General features: G+C 33.0%; 2 protein-coding genes across 2 annotated transcripts in view; one reads left to right on the top strand and one right to left on the bottom strand.

Annotated features, from left to right (window-relative positions):
- The window catches only part of Cdc73 (cell division cycle 73), a 118,797-nt gene that overhangs the window by 49,746 nt on the left and 47,980 nt on the right, over positions 1 to 21,071 (bottom strand). The window lies entirely within an intron of this gene.
- Positions 869 to 9,735, top strand: B3galt2 (beta-1,3-galactosyltransferase 2). Its single transcript, XM_046446314.2, has 2 exons — positions 869 to 1,487; positions 5,845 to 9,735. The coding sequence occupies exon 2, from the start codon at positions 5,971 to 5,973 to the stop codon at positions 7,237 to 7,239; it is 1,269 nt and encodes a 422-aa protein (XP_046302270.1). The 5' UTR covers positions 869 to 1,487; positions 5,845 to 5,970; the 3' UTR covers positions 7,240 to 9,735.

The following is a 21,071-nucleotide window of genomic DNA, read 5'->3' as shown; positions in this document are numbered from 1 at the left end:
AAGATAACAACATGTTCAAAGTCAGCCTCAATATCGAGACCCTGTCTTTTTTCAAAATAAAATATTGTAAAATGGGCTGGGAAATGTGGCTCAGTGGTTAAGCACCCTTGGGTTCAATCCCTGGTACCAAAAAATAAATAAATAAATAAAAGATCTCTTAATTCACCAAGAAGATGCTATACAAATGTGTTCTACTACTATATCATTTGTTTGAATCTATGATAAATGTAATTTTAAAGAAAAGAAACAAATTAAAAATGTTGACATTAAAAAGTGATCAAAATTTACTGCCTTCAAAAAACACTTAACAAAGCAAAAAAGAAGTGAGCTATGTCACATCTTTCAACAGTTAAAAGCAATCTACAGCAACTGATTTATACCAATTGCAGAAAACAGAGGAGAAAAGTCTAAATTACAGATGAAAGATAAATAGTGTAAATCTTAACTACCTATTAGCAAACTCAGAGCAATGTTGGGGGGTGGTGGGACTTGAAGAGAAAGAAAAGTCCTGAAGGGGTTAAGTTATATCAATTTACGTTTAAAACCTTGTATTACTTATGCCCTACCCAAAGCATTTAAGAAGCATAAAAGCTACCATCTAACACAGAAATGTTTAGAAAGCTCGAGCTGCCTTTTTTTTTGGGGGGGGGGGGGAGTGAGCTGCAATAAAATAAAATCATAACCATTCATTTCATAATCATCCCATTTTCACATTATTCACTCATCGTTACACTTACATTAATATATATAATTTATCACATAGAAGTAAAATCTCTAAGCTTCTCTCTACCTTAGGTTTTTAGTCAAAATGAATGCAAACAATCACGTGGGATTCAGCCAAGCAGTGACGTTAAATTCTGCTCTGTCAGAGAGAGCATCTGTCAAGCCCACATTTAAACTGCTGCCTGCTTGTGCAGCAGCTGAAGAACCATGGATTTCATATTATAGACTAAAACCCCAGTGAAACTGCTCAAAAAAAAAATCTTTCCTGCAGCTGCCACACAGCAACGAAAGAAGAGAGGTAAATCCTATTCTTTTCCAACACAACCGAAGCACTAGATTCTAGCTCTGCTGCTTTACACTGCAGCTTAGTGTTAACACTAGAAATATGGATACTGAGAAGGGAATACAGCACTGCATTGTCCAGCCAGGAAAACAGCAGATGTAAAAAGCTTCAATGCATCAACTGTCGGAAAGAGTCAACAGTGCTCCAAATACAGCGGACAACTACAGCTCTTTTGTTTAACAAAAGAGAGAATGAAAGAAAGGGGAAACCTCAGAAGACTAGGACCCATATGAACAAGGAGGGTAACTTGAAGACAAGCAGACAGATGGACACTTTGGATACTGTGAAAAGCAATCGCAGAAGGCAGACTGTTGGGGGATGTGCGCATGTTCGATAGCATCTTTTTTGCTGAAGTGATGGCGTGCCAAAACTATTTTCAGTGGGCATAATCCTCACCACATAAATGGCCTGACCAAGGAAGGTATGTCGATATCTTGTGTATGATATTTGTTTAAATGTGTTACCTTTTTATAACCCTGGAGGCACTAATCCTTTATAAACAAGTTCACACAGTTCACTGCCCTTGAAACTAAGAAAGGGGTTCTAAATAAATAATTTTAAAATTTGTCATTGTTTAGAAGACAAGCTGCCACTGCTTTATTCAGCTAAGTGTGTAACTTGGAGTAATTATGGACTATAGACATATAAGATGGAAAAAGCAAATAGTAACAAAACATACTTAAGGATTCTCTGAGAAATTAAACTTAAAAAAATCTGTAGCTCTGTACAGAAAACACAGCAATCCTCCATTAAATTAGGTCAAAATGAATCCTTATCTCGTAAATTAAAGTGCACTCTTTAAAATGGCTATGAAGAGACAATGCAGTGAAATTACATTGAACACCATTTAGGATGATCTTAATATTATGAGCTTTTTTGCAAAGTCCTCTTAAAACAAAATATTTAACTGCTTACAGTAATGAAACCTTCCCTCCAAAATCTACTTGCTCTAATAATGACAATGAATACAATCTAAGAGTATATCAACAAATTTTAAGTATTATTGAGCTATAAGATACTAAAAGGAAAACATTAGCAAAGGATCACATAAGGCAGTGTGAGTTTGTGCATACCATAACACCACAGTAGAGTCACATGTTAGTACAGTGTCCACGAACACAACTTTAAACAAAGAAGTGTCAATAGTTGCTTTAAAAAAAAAAAAATTCTATTTGAAATAGTGAACTTTTATTTTAGGTAACTGATTCTAAAGGAAGAAACCTCAAATTGCTCCTGGAGATCCTTCTAAAAGTGAAACTCCAACACAATGTGAAAATACTATGATATAAAATATCCACAAACAGCAATGCAAAACAGCTCAAAACATTAAATATAAAGGTATCCAATATGCTTCCAGGGTATGTTAATATGCAGTAATGAACCACTGCCACTATATGTACATTCAGTATAGAGATCAATCAAATAAACTATTATAGCAACAATCATCATTAGAATAGCAAAAAAAAAAAAAACAAAACTCAAGAGTTCTAGAACAAGGATATTCCTAAAAATTTTATAAAACTATCAATATCTTGATTTTCCCTGTTTTATAATTTACTAGTATTATTTAATAATCACGGAAGGCAAACATTTTTTAAGATAATATGTAAGCACTGTATTACGAAATTAAGATTAGCCATGTATAACAGGCCCTACTACATCTCAACATCAACTCAATAATAACCATGAAGTTTTATTCCAACAGATCAAAATAATATAGTATTAAGAAAACAAGGTTGTAAAAATCAAGTCCCTCTTGTTACCTTTATTAATGTTAAAATCACCTAATTAAGCAGTTTTATAAGCTAGATATCTCAAAATGAAAGTGTATAAGTTTTACTATTAAAGCACCACTTAAATCTAAGGCTGTTCCAATAGACTAAATATATCAACGTTTGAAAGTCAAATGATAAAACTCTGTATGCATGTGAGTGGAATGAACTGCATTTTACAGTAACATCATTTGCATGAACTTCAATCCACAAGATGTAAATAAATACACACTGAAAATATAAAAAAAGAATTGTAAGAGATAAATCAAAGTCATTTCTCTTCTAAAAATATGAAAGTACAAAACTATTTGCATGCCAAAATATTAAGCTTTTTTGTCTTGTTCTCACTTTTCAAGAATTCAAATGTAACAGGCATTAACTGGAGAATATATATTATCATTTGATAAAAGGAGAAATAGTTGCTTCAATTTTACTTACTCTTAACAGAAAACTATGATAAATACCTAGGAAACTTCTAACAAAGAATTTTTTTTAAGGCTAGATACATGAGCTTCTTTTATCAATGGGAGATTCCAAAACAAGCAGATACAGATTTTAAGCCTCCACAGATTAATATTTAAAGACACACAACTATCATAAAATTTAAATTAAGGTGCAACATTATGATATATTACTATAAAACATATTAGAACCAAAATTTTGTACTTGATAGATCATAATATGTAATAATTTTTTCTTTTCTGTAGCACTGAAATGTTTTGGAGAAATCACTTCAGGTATAATGTTTTCATCAAAATAACATAACTTATTACTATAATATTTATTTCATTCACCTCTTCAGATACATGACCTTATCAATATCTTGATTCAAATACATGACCTTATACTTATTGCTTTTTAAACCATACATCTACACATTTAAGAGATTTATTTGACTGAAACAGAAAGCTGGTACACTGAACTTGTTTGGATTGAAACACAATTTTAAAAGTAACTTTTGTTTCTTTTAAATTTACATACATAACCCTAACATCTACTGATCTCTTTGTGAGGTGGGGAGGGGGAATTTACTAGTTGCCAAATGTATCGTTTTGTAATAAAATCTTAAAAATTGTTTCCTGGTTTAAACACAAAGGCCAACTATTTACAAGTACAAGAAGGAAATGATTACTTTCTAAATCAGAATACTCAGCTCTATTATTCTTAACTTCGCTTACAAAAGAACTATATTTTGTTGATACAATGAATAGTCTTGTTCTTCATTTACAGTAATGTAAAAAATTTAAATGCATGCAAATAAACTCTAATGAACAATTGCTTTTAAAACCCCAAACTTAAAATAATTAGCTTATAACTATGAGATGATTCATTATTTTGTTAAGAATATTAAGACTTCTAAAAGCACTATATAATTTCAAAAAGTAAGAATTATCAAATTCTGGTTGGTGCCTGTACTGTTACACTTTAGAAGTTCTTTCAAATTCCCACCTACTTGCTCCTCCTAGTGGCTGCTACTAGAATAGTACTTTCATTCATGTCTTAACTTTCTATCCAATATTTTCAAGGTATTGATATTATGTATGGGAATTTTAATCTGTAATCATTCAATTATGAGAATTTACATGTAAATGCTATTTTTCCTAAAATAATTTCATGTCAATGTTAAACAAATCTATTATTAACCATGACTCAGTATGACAAGCTAAATAAGCAAATGCATTTACATAAATTTTTTTAAATAAACAAATATTTCTACATTAAATTTTTCATTAGTTTTCTTTTGCTTAAAGAAATTATTTTCAGAAAAGAACTGAAAAAAATCAAAATTATATATTTGTTAGTCTTCTTTCCCAAAAAGTTTTCCATTCTTTTAGTGGAATTCAAACTACAGCTCTTTGCCTACCTCTATGCTCCCCAATTCTTGGTCTGGAAAATCTAAGAACAAAGAGAAAAATCTAAGAACAAACATGAATAAGTTTGTGCTATGCTCTTGAAAGCCTCGATGCAAGATGACATAGCCAATTTTTAATATGTGGAATCATGAACTTCCCATACTGACATTTCAAAAACTTTTTAAAAAAATTTAAGTGTTGTGATATTAAAAGTCCTAAGGATTTGATAAACTGTCTGAATGCAGATTTACAACAGCATAATTCAAGAGTATTTTAAAACACATTTTATGAAAATTAAAATTTTAAACAGTTGGAACTGATAGTAGCTACTGCCTATATTTTATAGGAAGCCTAGAAAAACTGTTGCAGTGTATATGATATCCGCTGCCCAAAACCAGATAATTAAAATAATTTTTACATACTTTAAAAATCCATCTTAAGGACAAAGAAAGACCTCCTGAATATTTCATATTTGAAGTGGAAGGTTAAAATTAGAAGAGAGTACTTGAAAATGTTAATCATTTATTACTGTCTAAAAATTCTACTCTGAAGTTACTGGACCCTGAAAATTAATTTTGACAGGTGCATCTTCTCATTGACTTTCTCAACACAGTAGGGGCCAATGGAAACATGCCAAGCAGTGTACTGTGACTAACAGAACTCTGCCATAATCAACCTTGCACCGTCTGTCCCACGACTGATACATGACCATTTTACAAAAAAGGCCACTGACTGTGCACCATACCACCAATGGTATGTCAAATCAATTTTAATTAATGCCAATACAGTTTCCATCTGTTCTCAAGGTCTTCTTACGTGGCCTTTTCTCAGGAATCCAGAAACTTATAACTTTTAAATCCTTAACTTAAGCCAATGTACAAATGACCAGAGCTATTGAGACAATGAAATAAGTAGAAAATTAATCCATCACTTCTCTTTAGAAGTGCTAATTGCTACCAAAATATTTTTTAATTAATCTTGTTCTCAGTAATATTATTATGATGCAGAAAGGAAACAAATTATGAGCGGTTTCTGCATTATTATATTTTCCCAGATTAAGAACCTCTTATTTGTCCTAATAGCACCCAGAGGCCCTTTCAGACAGTTTTGTAGTATTTAGCACTTTATAAACCTTTATGCTTTATCTTTATAGGATGACTACAGGGGACACAACGTGACTGAATTAGAAAATGAATACCAAAGAACACTACTGATTCAGAAAAGAAAACAGTATTTTCAGCCACCAATATCTCCTATACCATCACTGGATATTTACAACATGCTTCAGTGGAGAAGAAGGCATTGCTGCTTTGCAAAGATGACCTGGACCACCAAGAGGTCTCTGTTCCGTACTCATCTTATTGGTGTACTTTCTCTAGTGTTTCTTTTTGCTATGTTTCTGTTTTTCAATCATCATGACTGGCTACCAGGTAAAGCTGGATTCAAAGAAAATCCTGTGACATACACTTTCCGAGGATTTCGTTCTACAAAGAGTGAAACAAACCACAGCTCCCTTCGGAACATCTGGAAAGACACAGTTCCTCAAACTCTGAGGCCCCAAACAGCAACTAACTCCAATAACACAGACCTGTCACCACAAGGAGTTACAGGGCTGGAGAATACACTTAGTGCCAATGGAAGTATTTACAATTTAAAAGGCATTGGACATTCAAATTCTTACCATTTCAAATATATTATCAATGAGCCTGGAAAATGCCAGGAGAAAAGTCCTTTTTTAATACTACTAATAGCAGCAGAACCTGGACAAATAGAAGCTAGAAGAGCTATTCGGCAAACCTGGGGCAACGAAAGTCTAGCACCTGGTATCCAAATCACACGAATTTTTTTGTTGGGCATAAGTATTAAGCTAAACGGCTACCTTCAACGTGCAATACTAGAAGAAAGCAAACAGTATCATGATATAATTCAACAGGAATACTTAGATACATACTATAATCTGACCATTAAAACACTTATGGGTATGAACTGGGTGGCAACATACTGTCCACATGTTCCATATGTTATGAAAACGGACAGTGACATGTTTGTCAACACTGAATATTTAATACATAAGTTACTGAAGCCAGACCTGCCTCCTAGACATAACTATTTTACTGGTTACCTAATGAGAGGATATGCACCCAATCGAAACAAAGACAGCAAGTGGTACATGCCTCCCGACCTCTACCCAAGTGAACGTTACCCTGTATTCTGTTCTGGAACTGGTTATGTTTTTTCTGGAGATCTGGCAGAAAAGATATTCAAAGTTTCTTTAGGTATTCGTCGTTTGCATTTGGAAGATGTGTACGTAGGAATCTGTCTTGCCAAGTTAAGAATTGATCCTGTGCCCCCTCCCAATGAGTTTGTGTTCAATCACTGGCGAGTTTCTTATTCAAGCTGTAAATACAGTCACCTAATTACCTCTCATCAGTTCCAGCCTAGCGAACTGATAAAATACTGGAACCATTTACAACAAAATAAGCACAATGCCTGTGCCAACGCTGCAAAGGAAAAGGCAAGCAGGTATCGTCACCGTAAACTACACTAAAAAAGACAATTTTTTTCAAGTGTGCAATCTGTAAATATTGCTAAAAGCATGTATAGTTAAAACTGACAACATCCATAGTACAAGGTTTAGTTAAAACTCATCACATAAAGGAATTCAAAAAAAAATATTTTTTTAATTTCTTAAGAAAGTAATTCTTAAAACTAAAACATCATATGACAAAAGGTATCCCAAAACAATCTATAAAAAACTGTATAAGGGGAGTCTGTGTATTAACATGCAACAACAAGCATGCATACATCAATGGTTCAAGTATTATGTTAGGGGCCAATAAAATGTATCTGCATATATTTTCCACATAAATTTTAATTTAAAAAATGAAGACAGTAAAAAGATCCTTCATTTAAGATTTAGCTTTCCATTTCAATTCATAATTAAATGTAAATAAAACATTACTATCAATTTTAAGGAAACTTTGTAATTGTGCAAAGGAAAATTTCTGACCTGACTTCTAGGGTTCTAAAAACTTAATATATTCCACGCAATAAGATTTAGTTGAGTTATTCCATAATGTTCAGATGTTTCATCAATGTAGTACCCATCCTAGTATTTGCTTTTAAAAATAACTGAGATTTCTTTTAATACTCACATATACTGGGGGAAATTATTTTGACATAATGTGATAAAATGTGAAATATTAATGTGTCTCAGGCTCAAGTTTTTATAAAAACAAGGTATTAAATGTTTCAAAGTAGACAAACTTTGTTTCCTCATTGGTGTTAAGGGCCAAGCTAGTATTTCAATGAGTTATTAGATTAGATCAAATACTGCACTCATGAAGAATAACACCATTTAACTTAAGTACATCTGATTTCAAGTATATCTGCAAAAATGAAATCATATTCCTCTAACTGAAGCAAAAGTAATCACCTATAGGCACAGAAAGGATGTACTGGTGAAAAAAGGAGGAAGGATAAAGAATACAGCAGCAGTTTCATTCAATACATTTTAAGATGCATGTCTGCCAGACTGCAACATATGAGTTTATTTCCTGACAGCAGGTGTACACATGTCAATACTTAATCATTTTATGGCATATATTTCTTTCTCTGAGTGCAAAGTTTACAAACTTGCAGTTTTTAATTTGGTAGATGACAACTATTCTTCATCACCAATTAAAAACCTCTTGGGGAGGGATGGGGGGAACTACAGATGTTTGATGAACACTTGATTCTAGGATGAACAATGTATACAATGCACTTTTAAGAAGTCTTTTTTTAATACAAGAAGTAAATAAAACTTTCACAGAGTGATATGATACAAGTATTTTCACAATAATTTTGTATGGCTCCATCATGAACTTTAAAATCAAGAAATATTAACCTCTAACTTTAAAATGGTGTTTTTATTCCATAAGTATATTAATTAGGATGTTTCTTCTATGGATTCTAGTAACATTTTTTCCCTGATCCTATTATGAAGGGATAAATCACCACAGTATAACTATAATATCTATTATAGTTCAGAATCACACACAAAAAAAATATGTTTAAATACTTATTAATTGGTTTGTTGAATTCTATTTACATTCAATTTATCTACCATGTGCAAATCAGTAGTTTAAGTGTTCTACACTACATCAAGTAATTCTGAAAAAGAGCTGTGTAACACCCCCAAATCTTGATTCAACTCAATTTTTCACTTAATTTACTCTCTAAGATTGCAGAATGACCAAAATTCTAAATAAAAGTCACACTTAAGAAGAAATCACCAAATTAGTATTTAATCAAATACAGAAGAAATTCTTCCGTCAGTGCAGTCATTCCTCTGATTAACCTCAAAAGTTAAAACAAAAAAAAAAGCAGGGGGACATATACATGTATGTGCACACATAAATGTAAATAGAAAGAATCCACGTGCTATTTGTGCAAATACAATTAAAACATAGGATCTTTAAAGGTACTTATTTTTTCTTCTAAACAGGCCAGGCTCAAAAAAAGTAACTTACAAAAAACTGAATTCTTAGCAGAATCTTAACAGACACTTAAATTCCTTCTATCTCAGGTATCAATCTAAAATCATTTCTATATTCCTAATAATTCTGTCTTGAAAAATGATAGTCTGATGATGACATTGAGTCCTCAAAGGGAACTGGACTAAACAGTGAAGTTTATTATAATGTTGAAAGTCCTTATTTTAAAATAAATATCCTACTACTAATTTATTTTGACCTTTGGTTTCAAAAACATGCATGTTGATTACTTGAACAAAATAAGTTGATATCTTAACAACTGTTAATTTTGTCTTCTTTATCCTAGTACTATGTAATTTTTGCATACATGAAAATGTAATTTTAAATGATAGAATTGGACTTGGTAAAAAAAAAAAGATTAAGGGACTACTATGTGCTCCTTATGTTCAAAATGTCAACAGATATTTTAGAAGCTGAAAATATCAAAATTTTCAGCACAACACTGGTTTATTTTGATTAAGGTTAGAAATGATGAAATTCAAAGTAAATAATTCAGATTTTCCTCACCTCGTTTTCATTCATAGCAAAATCACACATGGTCTCAACTGGCATTTTCTTAATATCTATTTCCAAGAAATCCAACAAAAACAATACTTGCAGCAACAGCAGAAACTATTTATTGATTGTGCAAGCAGTTTACTTGGTACTAATAAAAGCACTTCATACACATGATCTCACATAACCCTCCTAAATAATCATTTTTTTTTTTAATTTTGAGACAGGGTCTCACTAAGAGTTACAGGACTAAGGTTAAACATATAAGATCACAGAGCTAATAAAAGCAGGTTTCCATTTTTAAAAAATGCTCTTAACCATTAAGCTATTCTGCTATATTTCACATATGACAGCTACTAAAAGGCCTACAAAGCTAAGAAAAACTGGTCTGTCCTCTATTCTCCCATTTTCTACTTGTTTTTCATCCATTGCTAGGACTTCCAGGCTTCACAGCCATGTTCTCACACTGAAGGGACACCTAATGAAAAGTGCAAATAAAGAGAAGGGAAAGGAGAGGATATCTAATCTATCACTGATTTTTCTTTTCTCCTTCTCAGTTGCTGGTGAATAATGATAAGAATCTTTGAAAAGTACATGTATTACTGTTTATCTCTTATTCCTTTTGGGCCCTGAGTTACATCTGTAAACAGCAGGCAGGTAGCAGTCAGCACTTTATTTATATATATATATAATATTAATTATTTATATATATATAAATAATATAATATATATGTATATTATTTTTGTTTTAGTTGTAATTGGACACAACACCTTTATTTCACTTGTTTATTTACTTATTTTTTTTTAATGTGGTGCTGAGGATCGAACCTAGGGTCTGGCACATGCGAGGCGAGCGCTCTACCACTGAGCCACAACTCCAGCCCAAGTCAGCACTTTTAAAGTGCTTCTTTTGAAGCACAATTGATAATTGGTGGTGGGGATGGGGACAGGGATTGTGGTTACCAGGAATTGGACCCGGGACACTTTGCAGGTCCTTTTTATTTTTTATTTTGAAACAAGGTCTCATTAAGTTGCTGAGGGTCTCATCAGGTTGCTGAGATTGCCCTGAAGTTACAATCCTCCTGCCTCAGTCTCCCCAGTTGCTAGCTGTATGCCGTGAAACATCTGGCACTATTGATAACATTTAATAGACAAAATTGACAGTGTATTTATCCATTATGCTGTTTAGTCAACCTACTATTTTGTGAAGAGGTGATAAAGTTACTTTATCTAGCTGATTTAGATAGTTTTCCCTCCACTTCCATTTTTACTGCTTAACAAAATTTGATTATTAATGCAGATTTAGAAAGAAATCCTCCATTTATGTACATTTTACAATACCTCAAAGAATTTCCACATTACCACTTAGATATTACTTGCAAAAGACTGGTACTGTAATAATGTACATCAAATATTAGAATGGACATTTTGAGTTTCAGGAAGAAACTTGTCAATCTACACTTGACCTACAGGCATACCAATTTACCCTTTTCCAAGTATGATGTAATTATAAACCTTACTGCTCTCAAGATATGACTTGCAAGGGATTCAACATTTGAATCTTACTTCAAATGGTAACCTAAATGTAAAATACTGGAAAAGAGTAACCATATCTAAAACTACTAAACAGAAAGCTATAGTGTAATATGTAAAACCTTAATTCATGCTTTCATAAATTAGTTCTAATTAAAAATACTAACTTACATAAAAATCAGACCAATATAATTTGCTTTGCTGTAATGATTAACATATTAAAAACACATCTGAATATAAAAAACAAAGAGAACACATGACACATTGATGGCAATGAGAACTTTGTAGAATTACTGAGTTTAAAAAAAAAAGCTAATAAGATCACATTATAATCACCTTAAATTTCCTTAAAGGCATTTAAAAAAGTGTTCCAGTTATTATATTTAAAACATATTCCTAGAAAAATTAAGATCAAGGGGAACATAGCTCAGTGGCAGAACATTTGTGTAGTATGCACAATACCCTGGATTCAATCCCTAGTACTGGAAAAACAAAAAATTCAAAGCACAACATTTCCAAATATGATTACACAAAAAACTAAAAAAGTTTATTTGCATGGCAATAAAAACTCATCAACAAACTCAGAAGTCAAATGAAAAATTGGGAAAATATACTTGCAATCTACAAGGTTTATAATCCCAGTATATTAAAAGGATAGACAAAGAAAAGATAATGACTGGGTTGGGGCTAGGGCTCAGTGATACAGTGCTCATCTGGCTTGTGTGAGGCACTGGGTTTAATCCTCAGTACCAAATAAAACTAAATAAATAAATAAATAAAGGTATTGTGTCAAACTACAACTAAAAAAAAAAGAAAAAAAAGACAATGGCCACCACCATCACCCTGATAGAAAATGGGCAAAAATGTTAATAGTTTACAAAAAAAAGAAATAATATGCCTCATAAACCAAGGTCAACTTTGGCCAAAAGAAACATGCTATAAACTTCACTGAGAAATTATTATTTACCTATCAAATAAGCAAAATATTTAGCCTGTTGGCATCACACACTTCTGACAGACCTGCAGAGGAAAAAAGAACACTCTCGTATGTGCTGCTGGGAATGTGAAAACTATAACTATCAATGGAGGAGAATCTGGTAACATCTAGCAAACTTATATAAACATTTATCCCTTTACCCAGCATTTCCACATCTAAGAATCTCCTGCCAAATGACAGCAATAATAGTATGAAAAAAAAAAGCATAAAACTAGTAACTGAGGCAGGATTTATAACAGCAGAAAATAGTAAACAATCTTGATATCCATCTATATAGGACTGTGTAAATAAACCTACGTACATCATGAATTGAATCCAAAAGAAAAAATAAATGCATTTAACTATCATATAGTAAAGAGTAATATTAGTATTATTATTTTGAAATTATTATTGCAATCTTATCAGATAAACAAGAAATTACATTGATATGGTTAGGAAATGCTATGAGCAAAATTCTACTGTTAAACCTCCAAACCCCAATGTGATTATTTGGTGGTGAGGTCTTTGAGATGTAGTTGTAAGTAGAGTAAGACTAGGGATGGGAACCCCATGATGTAATACCCTTATAAAAGTGTATCTCCATCCAACCCCATTTCAGCATCAGAGGAAAGACTCAAACAAAAAGCCAAAGAACTTAACCCTTCTTTTAGCTTGGACCAAAACTACCAATAATTAATGACTATTACAAATTTAAAATGAAATAGAAATTCCTATCTCTGTCTACAAAAATACTGAGAAAAATGGAGGCTGGGGAAATCACAATGGCAAGAAACACTTTTAAGATACAATCTCTAAATACCCGTTGCCTTACACCCCACTCCCGCCACCAAAAAAAAAAAAAAAAACCCTGTATAGAAATTATTAATTCCATATCTGGAGTACAAAATGTATGAGATAAGTATGCCAGAAATCAAGGAGGCAGAGACTAATTAATGTCAAAACATCCTAGAAACCAACTTCAAGAAGTTCCTACTTGCCTAAAATGAAATAACTTGGTAACTATGTGAGATGGTGGATATGTTAAGTCGTTTCACTATAGTAACCATTTTACTTTACAAATATCTTATGACATCATGCCAATCTCAAATAAAATTTATTTTACAACAAATAAGTAAACAGAATTCAAAAATAAAAAGAGGCCATTTGAACAATAAAATGACTTAACACATAAAAATCTAAATTCATACTGGTGATGGAAAAAAAAATCTGGCCTCAAGATGCACTTTACTCAGAAAATGTAAAAAGGAAAACAAGAAAGGAAATTGTCACTATTTTAACTAAACCTGTAGTTCAGTCAGGAAGAAAATATTTTAAAAATATTTTCTCACTGGGTTGCTTAGCACCTCACTTTTGCTTAGGCTAGCTTTGAACTTGCCATCCTCCTCTGCCTCAGCCTCCTGAGCCACTGGGATTACAGGCATGAGCGTCTGCAATACCAGGCTACTTGTATTCTTGATAACTGTCATTCTGACTAGACTGAGATGGAATCTCAGTATCATTTTAATTTGCATTTCTCTAATTGCTAGAGATGTTGAACATTTTTTCATGTACTTATTGACCATTCACAATTCTTCTGCAGCGCCTGTTCATTTCCTTTGCCAATTTATTGATTAGGTTATTTGATTTTTGGTCTTAAGTTTTTTGAGTTCTTTGTATATCCTAGAGATTAATGCTCTGAGGTAAACATGGTAAAGACTTTTTCTCATTCTGTAGGCTCTTTGTTCATGTTCTTGATTGTTTCCTTTGCTGTGAAGAAGCTTTTTTAGTTTGATGCGATCTTGATTAGTGATTCTTGATTTTAGTTCTTCTGCTTTAGGAGATTTGTTGAAAATATGCTCCTAAGCCAATATGATGGAGAGTTGGGCCTACTTTTTCTTTTAGTAGGTGCACGGTCTAATGCCAAGGTCCTTGATCCACTTTGAGCTGAGTTTTGTGTAGGCTGAGATATATAGTTCAATTTCAATCTACTGCATATGGATTTCTGGTATTCCCCACACCATTTGTTGAACTATCTATCTTTTCTCCAATATATGTTCTTGGTGCCTTAACTGTATTTTGTGAGTATTTCTCTGTGTCTTCTATTCTGTTCCCCTGGTATTTTGTGCCAATACCATGCCGTTTTTGTTACTACAGCTCTGTAGTATAATGTAAGGTCTGGCATTGTGGTGCCTCCTGCATTACTTTTCTCACTAAGGATTCCTTTGGTTATTCTGGGCCTCTGATTTTTCCAAATGAATTTCATGACTGTTTTTCTTTCTCTATGAAGAACGTCATTAGTTAACAGAAATTGCATTAAATCTGCATAGTGCTTCTGGTAGTATGGACATTTTGACGATACTAATTCTGCCTATCTGAGAACACAGGAGGTTTTTCCATTTTCTAACATAGCCTTCAATTTCTTTCTTTAGTGTTTTGTAGTTTTCATTGTAGAGGTCTTTCTTTTCTTTTGTTAGATTGATTTCCAACTTTGGGGTTTTTTTTTTTTCTTTTTTTTTGGTTTTTTGGGGGGTGTTTGTTTTTGTTTTTTGGGGGGACTAAATGGGACAGTTCTCCTGATTTCTCTTTCAGCTTATTCATCACTGGTATATAGTGTTAGTTTTGTATCCTGCTACTTTGCTGAATTTATTTATGAGTTCAAGAAGCTGTTTGGTGGAGTTTTTTGGGTCTTTTAAATATAGAATTATGTCTTCGGCAAATAGGGATAGTTTGAGCCCTTCTTTTCCTATTTGTATCCTTTTTACTCCTTCATTTTGTCTAATTGCTCTGGCTAGAGTTTCAAGGACTGTGTTGAATATAATTGGTGAAAGAAGGCATCCCTGTCTTGTTCTAGTTTTTAGAGGGAATGCTTAAAAATTTTTCTCCATTTAGAATGATGATGGCCTTGCGTTTAGCATCAAAAGCCTACCAACAAAGAGAAGCCCAGGACCATACAGAATCTCAGCCAAGTTCTACCAGATCTTCAAGGAAGAGCAAACACCAATCCTCCTCAAACTATTCCATGAAATAGAAAAGGAGGGACCCCTTCCAAACTCATTCTATGAAGCTAGCATCACCCTGATTAAAAAAAAAAAAAAACAAAGACACTTTAAGGAAAGAAATCTTCAGACCAATATCCTTCATGAACAGAGATGCAATAATTCTTAATAAAATACTGGCAAATCACATACAAAACATATTAAAAAGACAGTGCGCCATGATCCAGTGGGGCTCATTCCAGGAATGCAAGGTTGGTTCAACATATGGAAATCAATAAATGTAATTCATCACATCAATAGAATTACAAACCAGAATCACATGATTGTCTCAATAGATGCAGAAAAACCATTTGACAAAATTTAACATCCATTCATGTTCAAAACACTAGAAAAACAAGGGATAGTAGGAACATACCTCAACACTGTAAAAGCTACACATGCCAAATCCAGGGACCTATGTTTCATCATGAGGAAAAGCCAACATACCCCCAAATTAACCACACAGTTTTTCTGCCTAGATCTGATACAATATAAAATGTTTTCTGAACCTAAAAATTAATGAACAGAGAGGACTGGACAGTTCATATTCGCTTAAAATTTGTTTTAAAATTACATTATTTTATCAGAGATCTGTTTCCTGACAAGATAATATGGGAGAAACAAAAAAAGCTATGACCTTCTTCCTGATAGGCTTATGTAACAGAGAAAATCATTCCCATTAAAACAATTCCCTTAGCAGGGTTTTTAAAAAAAGGGGGGAGGGGGCTAATAACTAAGCAAATAAATAAATAAATAAAACTTGGCTTTTTAAAAAACAAAACCAAATTTTCTAATCGAAGCTCATAAGTAAAACCTTAGATTTAAAATATTTGGATATCTGTGAAAGTCTGAAAGTACGAAGTACATTTAATATATATTTAAATCCAAATGATCTTCTTATATCCCCAAACTTAATACTTTTTGAATATTCCCTATCTTAGTGAATGGCTAAACCCAGTCAAATGACCACACAGGAATACCAGAAATCATCTTTGTCACTTCCTTCTCTTGTTAATGCCCTGGATCTCTAATGGAATCTATGCCTTTTTCTTCATCTTACCCAGCTAACATATTATCTCTCACTACTGAATACCTATATAACCAGTTTTCTTAAGTTTATGTAATCTGCTCTCTATATTTCAGCCAGAGCAGTTTATTCAAAATGTAAAGCTATTCATAACTTAACACTGCTTCGTTGGCTTCCAAGAGTACTTAAGTTCCAAAATTTCTAAAATCCTTGGCCAGCTCCATAAATGATTCCTTTCCTTGCTAAGGTCAATCTCTACACCCAATCTTTTGATCTCATTCTACTTCTACTTCATTATCAATTATTTTCTCTCTCTCTCTCTCTCTCTCAAAATTAAGTTTCAAAGAAAGAAAATAAAACCCTAGAAGAAAAACAATGAATTGAAATTTTAATCAATAAAACAATGTTTGGATTTAAAGCATTTTCATTTTATCTGAAAGAAAACTTTTTAAGGTATCAAGTTTTTTTCTGTAGTAAGGAAGAATGGTAGCGTTACACATAGAAGGGATTTTAGAGATGTTAGAAAGAAAGGTATATAAGACTTTCTGACAGCTGGTTCCTGGAGGTAAAGGAGAGGGATTAAAAGCAAGGATGATTAGTAATATCCTGGCCTGGGGTGATGGGGAGGTGCCAACACTGTACAAGAACCTGATTCACCAGAGACAAGGTACTAAAAACCCATAAAACAAAGCAAGAAAGGACTATCATGTGGCCCTGAGGGCCTATACGCTGCAAAGCATTAATAACAATAATAATAAATTATAATTACAATTTTACATATAAATCAAAAAATGCAAAATGACCAAAAATATAATACAAAATATGAACTTAAGATTTATTTTTTATACTATTCCATCAACACCTACATGCCAAGCACCTTGTTCTCAGCTGGGAATATAGTGGAAGACTCCAAGAGACAGTTTCTACCTTTTGGTCCATCTATGAAAAAACACAGTCAAAGAAAACAAATAATCAAGAATATTACTAGAAGAAAAAAATATTCCTAAAAAAGTGACCTTTATAGTGAGATCTGAATTATAAGAGGGAACCAGTCTTACTAACAGCAGGGGAATAATTTTCCAATCAAATAGAAGTGGAAGGAAAAAGACCAAGAAGTGAACAACCTGAGAAGTTGTTTAAAAACTTAGAAAAAGCCAGTGAAGCAGAAACACAGTCAGGATCCTTTCTAATGTGTACTATTCCTTCACTATAGAGCACAGAACTGTGGACAGAATTCACAGGGTTTCTGAATTTGAATGAAGAAAAGAACTTTACAATTTTATTTTTACCAACCTTTCAACTGAAATTAACAATCCCTTCATGAATATGGGCAATATTACACAATACTAATAGCAATGGCTGTTACTCTATTACCAAGATAATTCAGGTATTTTCATATCATGATACAATTGTTACAGATAGATATCCTAAAATACACTCATGTTCATCACACTTTAAAATTGTGGTACTTCTTTTATCTTCCACTAGATGTTATTATATAACACATCAGTAAAAAAGCCCAAGTCACCATGAATGCATATACTTAAAAAATCTTGATAACTCCACTTCAATAAAATTGGTTTCTTTATCTTACGTATTTTATTTTTCACATTAAAAAAAGCATTCAGAGAGAGGATTCATAGGATTCAACAGTCTGCTAAATGTGTCTGTGGTACAAAAAAGGATTATGAACCTCTAACTATAGTAAAAGAAACTTTGAGAATCCTAACAAACTAAATTCAACTTGTGTCACCTGTTTGGGTTCTATTTGCAACAGGTACACTACAATAAGACATTTTTCAGAAATATCAGAGAAATAAAAAAATAAATGGGTACCAGATATCAACATATTATTAATCATTCTGTAAGGTGCAATAATGGCTTGTGGCTGTTTTTTGAAAGTTTTTTTAAAAGTCTATAGATTTTATAGAGATGCAAAATATGTACAATAAAATGACAATCTCTGAGGCTGGGGTTGTGGCTCAGTAGCAGAGTGCTTGCCTCGCACATGTGAGACACTGGGTTTGATTCTCAGCACCACATAAAAATAAACAAATAAAATAAAGATATTGTGAAAAACAAAATAAAATGACAGTCTCTGGATTTTGCTTTAAAATACTTCAAAAAAACAGTGAAAGAGAACAGATATAAGAATGGTTTACAAAATGGAAATTATAGAATCTGTATATTGGGCAGATCATGTGCTATTTTTCTAATTAAGTTTGAAATATCTCACAATCAAACAATTAAAAAAAGAGAAAGGCAACCCTTTTGGTAGCTGCTTTGCCAAAAAAGAAGCCCCTCAGGAGAAAGAAAAAAGAAGTGCTACCTATCAGCAAATTAGAGAAAAATGTCCCTTTATTCAGTGATGTTCTAGGCCATGATCTAACTGATGAAGGTGAAAGCTAACTAGAGATTTACCTCTTCTTTCCCTATGATGTTCAGTAAGGACAGCAGGAATCATTAAAACTTGCTATGGTATTATTCAGAATATCTTATAAGTAAGCACTCTGTCCAAAGGCACTCATGCAATCATTTCAAAGAAAAAAGAGAACCTAGATTCCATTATATCTGCTGTCTGGATGTAAAAAATTAGTCTTTGATCAAACTAGTACATCTTGGCAATCGAAATAGCAATGGTTTAGGAAAAATAATCTTATAGTCTTAAACTAGCAAGTACTGATAAAGCTTAGGCTTTATATTTATGACACTTGAGAACATTCAGATCATGGGGTAGGGGAAAAGAGGGACGCTAGGTAGCTGCAAATACACATGAAGGATACACTGCCAGACCATTGTACTTTTCCTGACTGGTAGAAAACAAAATGCTTGGATGGGAGGATGAGGATGTGCTGTATTTAGGCAATCAAGTCATAGCAGATGGTTTCTAGGTTGTAAAAAAAAAAAGAGAGAGAGAGATCATTAAATGAAAAGAAGTCCGTTCCATTTGTATAAATGGGGTGGGCCACATAATTCTCCAGTCTCAGTATATTTAACGCAGAAACACTAACAAGGTTCTACAACCTGGAAGAAGGAGAACTTACTAATCCTCTTTTTTTCCCTATGCCTATTTATATTGTCTTGTTCTCCTAATGTGCCACATAACTCAACAGAACCTCTCTAATCAACTGCTGTTTTGTCTTTGCATTTTAAAGTCTTTTCTGAGCCAGGATGACAGACAAAACCAAAATACCTTTAACTTTATTCCCCAAAGATCATATGTTGTCAGAAATCAAAAGAACGTCTTAGCAGAGTTCTATACATTCTTTCATTAGTACTAATAAAAATAAAAACAAAAATCAATTCTACACTGGGCACAGTAGCACACACCTGTAATCCTAGCAGCTGGAAAGGATGAGGCAAGAGGGTCTCAAGTTCAAACCAGCCTAAGCAATTTAGCAAGACTCTGTCTCAAAATAAATAAAAAAGGGGTAGGATATAGCTCAGTGGTAAAGCACCCTTGTGTTCAATCCCTCATACCCAAAAAGAAGGAAGGGAGGGAAGGAGGGACAGAAATCAATTCTACTTGGCTTTAAGCAAAATTCCTGATTAGAAAAGATTTATTCAGGGCTGGTGTTGTGACTCAGTGGTAGAGCGCTTGCCTTGCATGTGTGGAGCTCTACTTTCAATCCTCAGCACTATGTAAAAATAAAGATACTGTGGTCCATCTACAGCTAAAAAAAATATTTTAAAAAAATTTATTCATAAACTACATGTTCCTTCAGCATTAAGTGATGCTTTGCCTTTGCATTTTAAAGTCTTTTCTGAGCCTGGATGACAGACAAAAACAAAATACCTTTAACTTTGTTCCCCAAAGATCATATGTTGTCACTACATTTTTTGGTATAAATCACTACTTTTAGTATAAATCCTAACTCATACACAATTTTTTTTAATAACTGTACATCTCCTAAAATAAATAACATGATTTTATTTTAACTATAATAGACTGGTAATAACTGCCACCACTCTTTAGACTAAGTACTCTTACTTAATATGTATATGCCAAATGTGTATCTATATAAGATCCTTCCTAAAATTCATCTAAATATCAATCCCTAAGGACATAAAATTCAACTAGTATTAATATATAAATGAGTAGAAAAATTACTGTCTTCTAGAGTCAGTTAATAAAAATTAAAAGAGTTGACATACAAAATCTATAAGCCAAATCCAAGACAGTATCTGCTTTTATATGGTCCATGGGGAGAGTAGGGGAACAAGAGGAAAAAAAGTTATGTTAATAATCACATAAAACTCAAATTTTGCTAGTCCTTACAAAAAGCTTAATTGCAATGTAGCCAAATTAATTAATTTGTCTATTGTCTGTGTATGGACTGCCTTTGCATGGCACCAGCAGAGAGAACAACTTGAAACAGAAACTGTAATCAGCAGCCTGGTCCAGGTATATTAGCCTGGACCCTGGCTGGCCATTTTGGTCACCTGCCCAAGTAAGAAACAGACAAATATGGAAAAAGTAAAAAGAAATTTTATGCAGTTTCATCAAACTGGGTAGAAATAGCAGCCTAATCGAGCAAGCAGGGATCTGGGCAAGGTTCCAGGATTAGGCTGACAGAAACAAAAATCTCATGTTTTGCTCCCAGGTTTAGCAATGCCAGCTAGCATACTACAGATCATAAGAATTAAGCTATATTGCCTCACCCTATTTTAATCCTCGAAAAAGCATCTATTGCTGTTTTTTAGTTTTTTGTTTGTTTTGTTTTTCCTCCCTCCCGAGGCCTAAAATAATGCCTAGCATACAACAGGCACACAATA

Source organism: Marmota monax, unplaced genomic scaffold, assembly GCF_021218885.2.
Source record: "Marmota monax isolate L192 unplaced genomic scaffold, Marmota_monax_Labrador192_F-V1.1 WCK01_AAM20220418_F8-fsc00290, whole genome shotgun sequence".
NCBI classification, from domain to species: domain Eukaryota; kingdom Metazoa; phylum Chordata; class Mammalia; order Rodentia; family Sciuridae; genus Marmota; species Marmota monax.
This window is presented reverse-complemented; position numbering and strand designations above follow the sequence as displayed.

What these genes read in the sequence shown, in the direction of transcription:
- B3galt2 (XM_046446314.2), top strand. Translation starts at nt 5,971, where the DNA reads ATGCTTCAGTGGAGAAGAAGGCATTGCTGCTTTGCAAAGATGACCTGG.